General features: G+C 34.3%; 1 protein-coding gene across 6 annotated transcripts in view; it reads left to right on the top strand.

The window, feature by feature from the left end:
* Positions 1–2,556: 2,556 nt before the first annotated feature.
* The window catches only part of abi1b (abl-interactor 1b), a 47,299-nt gene continuing 37,603 nt past the window's right edge, over positions 2,557–12,252 (top strand). For 5 of the 6 annotated variants that reach the window (XM_068212840.2, XM_005171177.6, XM_005171176.6 and 2 more), the window contains exon 1: positions 2,606–2,762. In XM_068212840.2, the coding sequence (XP_068068941.1) occupies positions 2,607–2,762 (156 nt within the window). In that variant the 5' untranslated portion in view covers position 2,606. Of the gene's footprint in view, positions 2,763–12,252 lie in introns of all 6 variants that reach the window. The other variant, NM_001076707.2, reaches the window with a different exon arrangement.

The following is a 12,252-nucleotide window of genomic DNA, read 5'->3' as shown; positions in this document are numbered from 1 at the left end:
TTTAATTCTTAAGCAGTGTTAAGATATTGTTCATTTTTTAATGTGTATTTATTATTTATATTTTATAATATTATATCACTATGACTACGGTCGAGCAGATCTATGCACATGGGGTTCATAAAACATGTTGTCTTTAACTTCGAACAGCAAACTCTTTATTGTGATTCCAACTAAAAACAATGGCCATACAGTGAACAAAAATCATATATTTAGTCTTAATTGTAAATCTGCTCGTCGAGATCACACGCTGGTCAGAATATGGCAAGCCGAACTATACTTTAATGTATTTAACTTCAAATCATTACCGTGCTGCATTGCCTGTATTGTCTTAGAATAAGAACAGTCAAATATTATGTGCATGAATCAACCGTCGCTTTCTCTTCGTACTCATAGTCAAAACTTTGTGTTTACAGCTAAACATTGGTGAAACTTCATTTTGTGTATGTACATGTATGTATGTACATTGGTGCACCAACCATACATTTTCAAGTCGTACACAAACAGACAAAGGCAATGTTGTGTCTGACTGCTCTAAATATAGATTTTGGACTTGTACCCTCGTAAAAATCACACTTATACGTTCCGTTTTACATTTTTAGAATTACTCATGCATGGATTTGATTTATGCATGAACTATTAAAGGGCCATGAAACCCCCTCGTTTCAGCAGTGTGTTTTCACACCTATAAAACAAATAAGACTTTCCCCAGAAGAAAAAATATTATCAGACATACTGTGAACATTTCCTTGCTCTGTTAAAAATAATTTGGGAAATATTTTTAAAAAATCTAATCAAATCAAAAGGGGGCTAATAATTCTGACTACTAATACACGCTATTATGTCATGACCGTGACGCAGCTTCAAAAATTTTAAAGACAATATTTTTATTCCATAGTAGCTGTGCATTTACTTGCTTTCTGTTTGTCTTGCTCTGACAATAGCACTTCCAAAACACTGGCAGTGAGGTTTATGTTTCTATGTTCCTCTGAATTGAATTTCTTTGCAAATGTTTTGATTTGAAGTTTACTGTTGAATTAGCTCAAATTTGCACTCATTCAAGGAAGAAAGAGACAAGAACTTGTTAACATGCAACAATTTTAATCATAAACACAAAACAAAAGTATTGGTTTTCTCCACTGGACTCATTCATTAAATCATTTTCTTTTCAGCTTAGTCCCTTTATTAATCTGGGGTTGCCACAGCAAATTGAACCGCCAACTTATCCAGCATATTTTTATGCAGCAAATGCCCTTCCAACTGCAACCCATTTCTGGGAAGCATCCACACACATTCATTCACACTCATACACTACAGACAATTTAGCCTACCTAATTTACCTGTACCGCATGTCTTTAGACTTGTGGGGGAAACCAGAGCACCCGAAGGAAACCTACGCATACGCAGGGAGAACATGCAAACTCCACACCGAAACGTCAACTGACCCAGCCGAGGCTCAAACTAGCGACCTTATTGCTGTGAGGCGACAGCACTACCTACTGCGTCACTGCATCACCAAAAAGACAACATGCAGATAAAAATAAAAAGCTATCAGCCTTTTGAGTAATTTTAGTTTATCCTACTCAGTTATGCGCATGTTTTTTTTACGCATTTTCAAAATTTTGTGTCAGCATATGGTGAAAGACGTGACTGTGCAAAGGCACTGCTGAATCTTCCGCATGCATTTGACACAAAAGTAGAAATCAGTCTCAAGGGAATAAGCCAAGAGTGAGGAGTGATGTTATCTGGTGCAACTATGCCACACCAACATTTTTTAACACTGTTACACATGTTTTTTTTTTTTTGTTTTTTTTTAACAATAAAAATTCAATTGCAAAACTTTGTGATTGTATACTAATGAAAACTGGAAGTTGTGTGAAAAAATAAATAACTAAAAATGCTCTTTAATTGCAATTCATACTGAAATGTTTTTGTAATAATTCTATAATCTTAATTGTTACTATTAATAACTGAATTAAAGAATCAATTATTTTTTATTAAATACAAGAAAAATAACATCACTGCTTTGACGTGAAAATACAATAACAAAACATTAGGAAAGAAAAATAAATAAGCATGATAAATAAAAAATAATATTGTTCCAAAGAAGTTTGATGTGAATGCAACTAAAGAATAAGTGAAATAAAGTCTCTTCATGTATATTGCAAAAAGTACACAAATTAGATATATCAAAATAATTAGCAATTTGGGGATTTGTATACATTATGCAAAATCTTAAAACGTATCTCTCTCATTTTGTTGGATGTGCTGAACTTTTCAGGTAATAATGACCATGCTCTCTTTTAAACAATCAATTCAACGTTACTAATAAGAGTACAATTACGACGAGTAGTAACTTTAGGGGTATTTATAGCTATTTCGGCTTGCCACAAACCCCAGTAAGAATGCCGTTGTTTTTCACATCGCTGACAAAAACTGTTCCTCCTATTGGTCCAGACCTGGTTCTCAGAACCAAACAGCCAATCACAGAACAGTGCGTAAAGCGCTGGGCTGAGAATTGTCGTGCTGCTGTAAAAGAGGAGCCAACGGGAATCCCACAATGCCAGGCGAGGGACCTCCTGTTGGAGAGTGAAGCTCCGCTGGTTTCAATGAAAGAGGGGGAGAAGAGTAATGCAGAGGGATGTAAGATGGCAGAGCTACAAATGTTGTTAGAGGAAGAAATCCCAGCAGGAAAAAGAGCCCTTGTGGAGAGCTACCAGAACCTTTCAAGGGTTGCGGAATATTGCGAGAACAATTATGTGCAGGTATGGATTGGAGAAATAAATTGCCTTTCCCTTTCGTGTATTGTCTCAATCAGAGTGGATTTGATTGAAATGCGAGCACCGCATTTGTAGCATTACAGAGGATTCTCTTCAAATGCTTCTGGGGGCGCGTTGAGCCATGAAAGGCGTGATATATCCATGTAATATAGATGCTGGAGCTTTGTTTTGGGTGTTATATGCGTTGTTTAAGGCTGATGCACACAATGCACGGATTCACTTTCGGAGGGTGTGTCAGAGACGTGCCGCTTTCACTACGATGGATGAAGATACATTTGAAGGAATAAAACAGTGCAATGGTCGAAAGACCACATAAATTATTGTTACTAATCTAGTTTTATGATAGATAATGGCAAACCGCAGCTCAAGCCGCTACAATGTATGTGTAGCGCTGCAAACGTGTTTGAAGCCAACACGTAATTTTTCGTATTAATACGTCATCGTTTGATTGTTTCCACGTTTAATTAGTTTGCTATATCAAAAATGTGTCCGCTATTTGGTTTGTTTCGAGGTCCAGACGGGTGTCAAGTCTATTTGGGTAACAGTATGCATGTGATGAAAGCCCAGATATTCGATATTCCCTTCTGCCTTCATCCACGCTTTAGCAACGCGGTATTACAGGGAGCGTGAAATAAAATAGCCACTTTCCCCAAATGTAGAATATGATTGTTTGTCTGTGTTCAGATGTGTATTGTCTGTGAGATAGAATGGCGAGACGCCTAGACGCGAAATGTCGGTGGTGGTGTGAATTAGTTATTGCTGACACACCTGTGTTAATGTGTCTCCCACTGAAGCTTTTCACTCACACACCTACAGTAAAGCACAAGACAGTGAGAGAGACTGTTAGGAAGAATTGAACTGCTTCAGCCGTCCAAATGCTGTTTATTCTTTTAAAATGTAGCTGAGATATTTCATAGAAGTTATAAATGAATATATTTATGATGAATATCTTTTGTAAAAGATGTGTACTATGATTTATTTATGTTGACATTCTGGTGTAATAGTAATTGGAACAAGAATGAGAAATGTCTGTGGATTTTGATGGTAATTAAGATGTGTTCAACGAGAAGCTAAACCAGAATGTATCATTGTTTTACCTTCAGTATTGAACTTTTGGTTTAAGAGCATGTGGTTAATAATATAATGATTTTGTAAATGTTAGTTCTGATACACATCTTTACCTGTTATAAGTTTTTATGTTCGCATTTTTACTTTGAAATGAATCTGTCATGATTAGCGGGGCGCTCTTAAGACTGATGTACCATTATTATTATGTTTCTGTTATTATTTACCTTCTACTGTTCATAGATCATAACTATGATCATAACTAGGGCCAGAAAATATTACTTTACAAACTGTGTTGTAAATAAATCATACAAACATTTTAAAAGTACTATCATTATATCAAAATACTATTAGTGTAATTAATTAAAAAACTGAATAAATATAAATGTACACACATTTACACAAGCAAACACACAGACTCAATGATGGGCTAAAGATCTGTGGATTTCTGCGTGCGCAGATTCCATGTGGGCCTAATTTTAACTTAGTCCATAATATCGATTAAAATATATACTGATTTAATATTTTACATATACATTTGTATATTTTAAAGAAACATTACTGCTCTGTCCTGATTAGAGGGAGAGATTTATTTTGAAAACATGTTGGTTTTGTAAGGTTTCACAGCTTTTGTCTTTTTTTTTTTTTATAAAAAATTCCACAATTTTTTTTATTATTTATTTATTTTTTTTTACAAATGTCTGGTGTGATATTTTGATTATTTGGGGAAATATAGCAATCTATTTTGGAAATTAAATGTATCGAGTAAAATAAATAATTGGAGTCCAATTAGTTTAATATCTGTATTTATGTCAATATTTGATGCAATTCAGGGAGCTTCAGTTAATCGATCGACCATTTACAGTTTTTGATAGCTCCAAACATGTTGGGAAATTCCCAAGTAAAATACATTTAAGTAATTTAGAAAAATAAACCATGGAAAAAATGAAGATCTTCATCAGTTATCTGTTGACAGCTCATTATTGGCGTGTGAGATGCAAAGCCAAAATTAGTTTTCAGTTCTCAAAAATATGCAAATCTAATGTCCATTTAATCATAAAAGCTGACAACAAAAAAAGCTGCTATTGTATTTGTTCTGCATGAGTAAATCATATATTTATGACCAGTGTGCTAATTCATACAGATTTAATGTTAAACCCTAAATGAGAGTATTCTTTACAGGCTCAATTGTGCAGTTGGTAGGGCTGCCCAATATTGAAAAAACATTATCTTGATAATAGTATATGCAATATCCTTATTTCAGAGAATAAATTATGTTAATTTTATTAGCCAAGCATTTGTGTGCTGCGTGCATAAGTTGTTTATGCAAATCTGACCAATCAGATGGGGTCTTTACTCTCTTCAGCCCCACCTTTCCAGTAAAATAAATACTGAAAATAAATACTAATGCTGGGAGGCAAGACAGGAAAAAATAAAAACAACCAATCAGATTTTCTGCTGAGGTTTTCAATCAATAGTGTTTTAAAGGGGACCTATTATGGAAAAATCACTTTTATAAGGGGTTCAATCACCGTTGTTTGGCATCAGTGTGTAAATATAACCAGTAAAAACTAATAAACTCTTTATTTATAATCACACTTTATAGAAACAGTCTGCAGAAACGCATCGATTAACATTCTCCCTTTGTACATGTTATCAGAAGGGAACAGCCCCGCCCATTAGTGACAATCTCTCCCTCATTAGCATAATCAGCCCTGAGTGAGAAGCAGCCATCTGCCATTAGAGTTTTCACACGCTGAAGATGATGTCAGTGACTATGAGGATTAGAAATATGTAGTTTTTGATGCCCAAATGTTAGGAATTGAATTAAGTATTTAACATCTTTAGTGGACGTTGAACACTTATGCGAGTAGTTTTAGAGATGATACATTCAGTGAGCATTCAAAAGAGGTCCAAATGACTCAAATATGTTCCTCTTGTGGTTTTGCTGGGTGTATCATTCTCGAAAAGAGGTCCAGAGGAGGGTTTTCTGGCACCAGACATTTGGGAATTAGTCATGTCTTACAATGACTTGCACCATGTCCTTTGAATCACTATTAAAATCATTTTGTGAATGAAGTCCAGAATGCGTCATGTATAATTGATCACGTTTCAATGCATTCGTTTCTTATGAATAAGAACGTGTTCACTCATGAGTTTGGAGTCAGTGAGATTTGTTTTCTTTTGAAAGAAATTGGTAGTTTTACTGCATGAAATATTGTGAATGACTAATTCACAAAACCACAATTGTCACATCGCAGGATCTGCAATATCACTGCAAGCATTTCAAGTGAGTTTAAGCCATTTTGGGCACAAGAACGGATAATGTTTGTAGCTTAGAGATTAACCGCATATAATTATTTACACAAGGAACACTGTGAAAAATGCTGGGTTCCACACAACCCCTTCAGCTCATCGCAATGCAAATCAATTAAGTTAAAGTTTTTTTATTTCTATTTTAAGTTGATTTAACCTAAAATAATGAAGTTGTTCCTAAAAAACTAAAGCACTGTGTTGTTAAGCCTGTAAACATTAAGTTGACTTAATTTTTTATAATTATGCACAGTTCATTATTAATTTAACAACTTAAATGATAATATTATCATTTATTGATTTAATAATTTTAGGGCAAAAGGTTTATTCTCTTTAAGTGAAGTCAATTAATCGCTTTTGATTTTCATGATTCATGTCTTAAAACTATAAAGCAATGTTTTTTTTTCATCATTGCCTTTTTGTATTTATCCGTGTTTGTAGTTTGTTCATTATATTTTATGCACATACCCTCCCTTACAAAATCTTCCAAATCAATTTAAAAATTATTCATTCTTACCAAACAGAGCTTTTAAAATCACCCTGCTAAATTGTTCATATAGCAATACATATATAGCAAAAAAAAGTAATATTAAAATCATTTTTTTAATTTGTATTTGACATTAAGTGGTTTAAAGCTTACTGTAAAGACAGCTTAACAAATGCCATTCAATTTAACTTTTTATTAAGTACAGAAAAAAAGCAGCACAATTTTTGTTTCTATATATAATAATAATAATAAAAATAGGTGTTTCTTGATTATCTGACAGCATATTAGAATGTTTTTTTGATGCATGTGACACTAGAGACTGGAGCAATGAACACTTTAAATAATGAGGAAGTTCTACAAATTAAAAATTAAATGCCGCGACAGGCGGTCAGATTTAAAGCCACTAATAAAAGGCTATATTCTTAACACATGGCAAACAGACTGAGATAAGTGCTCAGAAAATACACTTTTTGAAATTCAGCCCGAAGAAGGAAGGAAATCCAACTATTTTTTTCAACTGAAGAGATGATGAAATTGTTCACTAAAGATGTCGAATGGGACACACAAAGCTCACACATGAACATTTACTCAAAGCAGAAGAGCCCCTACAATGACAATATTGCAACAGAGACCAAACTGTTAAACCTATTCTTGTGGATTGCCCTATTTTTAATATTATCAGAGATATTTTTATCTGGAGAGACTTTAAATGAAATATTTTTAAATGTGAATCCTTCCAAAAGTTTATCAAAATTAAGCCTTATACATTTGTCTTCTATTTTTATCTTGTATATTATTATTCCTGTATTTTCATCTGTATTATTTATTGCTGTTGATGAATTTTAATTTTTAAAATATTTTTATAATTATAGAAAAGTGATATTTATAAAATGTCAAACTTAATCAGTTTTTTTTCCTTTGCCATGACATAGCCAGAGAAGCTGATGAGGCAATAAACTCTCTCTCCATACAGCGGGCAGCAAAACACACTATTTAAAAAAACATTAAAAATAATTAAGCAAACTTTAAGTATTCTAAATTTATTCAATATTAAAGGAGAAATCAGCATTTAAATTTGACAGGACGTTTTTAGTTATAAAGCGAATGCCCAGAAATGATTCTGCTTTAAGTCTTACAGCATTATTTATGTTCTCATGCAATATATCATAAGTTCTAAGTGTTTTTTGGGCTGTTTAGTAGGATATTGTGTAATTATACCACAGGAAGGACATTCATGGCTCCATTCATCTGTATTTCCCCCTGTGGCGACAAACACATGGTCTAAGAACAGCTGAGAAAGACTGACGTCTAGTAACAGGTGGTGTTTAAAGCAGACCTGGGGTCTGTTCGGCATGCTTACCACAGTCTAATTGTTAACAAAGATTTAAGTTTACTGTGGTGTATTTTGGAATATCTACCTCTATTCCATGCGTGTTCAATAAGAAAAGGTCTGGAGAGGGTTTTCTTCAATGCCAAAAATATTAGTAATTTATTAGATACAAATGAATAATTCGATGACAGAGCTCTGGGTTACGTTACCCCAATGCAATACAAGAATTACATTCAGGAGGTTCGCAACTCACTTACATTTCCTGACTCCAGTATATATATACACAACTGATCTTAACAGGTGGAGTTTTGGTTTAACGTCACTTATCAGTCATTCTGCAGTCCCTTGGCTCTTTGCAACCCCTGGACATTACTTCCTCTTTCTGCAACCTTTCTCTGCATACCAGAACTGAACATTTATGTGCATCTTTAATATATTTCACAACTTCTACAAGCATCAGGACAACTTGTGACATGTCTAGACTATAGTTCTGGAACAAAGGCCCCCACCCTCAATTTATTCTTATTCTGCTTTTCCACTAGTCAGCAGTTCTTCTAAAAAGTATGCAGCACAGTAAAAAAGAGGAAGTTTGTCTGGTCAAGATGTTTTATAATACAAAAGAGAAAGATTGATTAATCTGTTTTTAGTCTAAACATTTTTCTTATAAAAAAATAATAAAAAGAATAAAAATAAAAATAAATTCCTTTTCTCCAACATGTACAAGCATTTATGCAATTAGGGCTGGGTGATATGACAACTCCGGGACGATAACCGTTTTGAAGGTACACCGTGGTTTGGAATAGTCAAGGTTTTAAAACCCTCAAAACATTCTGTTATATCATTCCTATGGTATATGTAAGATTTTTTTATTATGTTTTTTTTTTTTTTACAACAGTATCTCTAGCAGAAAAGATCTCCAAAGATGCCATTTTAAAATGTAAATAAATCTGTGTTTTTGAATCACAGTAGTCAGTAGCAATGTTTCCATCCAGAAATGCAAATTAAATGTATGTGCAAAACTAGATTATAGCATAAAAGACGTGCAGATAAAGCAGCGTTTCCATCCAACGAGTCAAACTGAACAAAATCGTCACTCTCTGATTCACTGGTGCCAAATATTAACAGTAAAAATGAAATTTGTGGCAGTAGGAGACTAGATAAATGACTTGCGACAAATCCCATGACACAGACACTCTTGACAGTTCTGGAAGTAATTAATAATATAAAAATACTAAATGATCAAGGCATTTTAGAATGACCAAAACAACTTTTCAGATGTTCTACAATGTGCACATTCTTTACACTCATGTGCATCTTGGCGTTTCCATCAACCAATTTATTTATGTATTTTTTTTATGCGGGTATTATTTAGCCTATGTTTACTGTACCAAAATGTAAAAAAAATATTTCTCAAATATAATATATTGGAATGGATGTGTGAACTTTCTTTTCCGGAAAAAATACGCAACATCCTCGCCTGTGTGAACATCGCTTTCTTGAGTTTACCGGTAAAGTCATTCCAGTAATTTTCTGGATATTTACTGGTATCACTGTGTGAAAGGGGCTATTTTCCGACATGAACACTATCAATATGTGATGGCTAGTTCTTGTAGAGCTAAGAGCTCATCTATAATTGCTGTATTCAAGACTAAGATGATTTGATAATTATGCAGCAAAGCGATTATTGCTGTTGCTCATATTTGAGGTTAGGACTTGGAAGAAAACCCTGCATTTACAGAAAAGGAATAAATTGCACACTATTTACTGACCAGAATGTGATTATAATCAAAAAGCAGGCGCGCAAAACACCCCATCAGCCACAAAATATTTCGAAAGCATGTTATATCCGAATGTTTAATTCTTTATAATGGCCTGAGCGATAAGGCTAAATGTGTTTAGCTTAGTTTTATTGATTGCTCTTGTCTAACAATGCTAATGTGCCAAGCTGTTGATGAAATGGGAGATTTGAATGTGAAATGTTTTGATTTTTGTTTTCAACAATAGGAGATGAGTTCTCTCTAAAATGGTATCTTTGATGCATGTTTGAGTAGGTTATCCAAAGTTATCTTGCCTGTTATGTTGCCTGTTGGTTTCATCATACCCCCAATCATTTGTCAGATTAGTTCACAGAATGTACTGCTTGATTACATGACTCTGTGAAAATGGATCATATTGGTTATTCACAGCATTCTGTCTTCAAATGGTTTTGTGCAATAGCTGCTAAATTGTATATTTGACCACCTTTCTCCTTTCTCCCTGCTGTTATCCAGACTTATTTCCCCAGAAAATAAACAGTTCTGTCATAATCGAATCACCCCTGAAATAAATGAGATGATAGTTGATTTTTGCGACCTGTGAAGATACAGTACTGAGCAAATGTCCTTAGCAATACAAGCTTTTTTGGCCTACAACTTTGGCACAATACATAATCAATCAGTCTCTTTATTAAAAACAAAAAAATACAAAAGAAATATGTGCCAAAAACAACAACACGCATATGATTTCCTCTTCAGGCAAAAGTCTATGTTTAATGTGGCTTCCTATGGCACCAAGCAACTCGAACTGTTTTCTTCTAATTGTCCTGACATTTTCTGAAATAATGTGCTGCTCTGCATTATCAAGCTTATTTTAGCACTTTTCAGAGTTCTTCTTTATAAATAAGGTCATTGCACACTGAATCTGAACTTTTAGCCCATAATTCGACCTCACATTGTATCAATCACATTGACACACTGCCTTCAAAACCTTAGTCCATCATAAAAAATAAAAAAAATGCATTCAAAAAGCGTTGTTTTGACAGTTCAGAGCCACCGTACAAGCAAAAAGCTAAATACAGAATGCCGTCATTTGAGCTACAGATAACTTTATGACAAACACAATGCATAAAATAAAGACAGAATGTGGCGGACAGTTGAGAACCCCTATGCTGGATTCAGTGACTGGTGCACCTCTGCCCTGCTGCTGCTTGGTGTGTGTGTCCATGCATTTGCCGTACTGCCCATAGATATTACAGAAAGCATTGTCCACTTTTGTCTTTCGTGGTTTTGACACGTCAACATGGCCACCATCTATTATAATGTCTTTGGTACTGCCAGTTTCTGTTCGAGATTTGTTTACATTCATAATATGTGAAGTATCACAAGCAATGCTTTAAAATTCCACCAGTTTCCTGAAATAAACATTGCATTTGCGGATAATCCAGCGCAGCTCTTTGATAATAAGCTGAACTCTCCTTCCTCTAATGGAGAATTGGATGAACCCAATATGTAGCCTATTCCTCTTTCTTTTTCCACTTTGGAGAAGAGAGAAATACAAAGAATCATTGCTTTTTTCGTAATGGATTGTAGGGCTGCTCGATTTTGGTAAAAATCATAATCACGATTATTTTGGTCATGATTGTAATCATGATTATTCAAAACGATTATCAGTTGAAGTCAAAATTATTAGCACTTCTGAGAATTTTTTTGAAATAAATATTTCCCAAATGATGTTTAACAGAACAAGGAATTTTTACAGTAATTCCTTTAATATTTTTTCTTCTGGAGAAAAGCTTATTTGTTTATTTTGGCAAGAATGAAAGCAGGTTTAAATATTTTGAAACCCACTTTAAGGTCTATAATATTAGTTAGTCCCCTTAAGCAATATATATTTTTATTGTCTGCAGAAGAAACTACTGTTATACAATGACCTGCCTATTTACCCTAATTAAGCCTTTGAATCACACTTTGAACCTAAATGCTTGTATTTTGAAAAATATCTAGTCAAATATTGTGTGCTGTCATCATAGCACGACATATGGTGCAATAGCATGTCAGGGCATGTCAGGGCGTTGCGAGTTCAAATCCCGGCTCGAGGACATTTCATTACCCCCTCTCTCTCCCACTTCGCTTCCTGTCTCAATTCTGTCCTATCTAATAAAGGCAAAAAGGCCAAAAATAAATCTTAAAAAAATAAAAATAAGTAAATATTATGTTCAGAAATCTTCTTCTTTCCATTAAACCAGTGGTCACCAAACTTGTTCCTGGAGGGCCGGTATCCTGCAGATTTTAGCTCCAGCCCTAATCAAACACACCTGAACAAGCTAATCAAGGTCTTACTAGGTATACTTGAAACATCCAGGCAGGTGTGTTGAGGTAAGTTGGAGATAAATCCTGCAGGGACACCGGCCCTCCAGGACCAGGATTGGTGACCCCTGCATTAAACAGAAATTGGGGAGGAAAAGGGTTGCTAATATTCAGGAGGGCTAATATTTCTGACTTCAACTGCCTATATTATTTTTC

The sequence above is a fragment of the Danio rerio genome, chromosome 2, assembly GCF_049306965.1.
Source record: "Danio rerio strain Tuebingen ecotype United States chromosome 2, GRCz12tu, whole genome shotgun sequence".
NCBI classification, from domain to species: Eukaryota; Metazoa; Chordata; class Actinopteri; order Cypriniformes; family Danionidae; genus Danio; species Danio rerio.
This window is presented reverse-complemented; position numbering and strand designations above follow the sequence as displayed.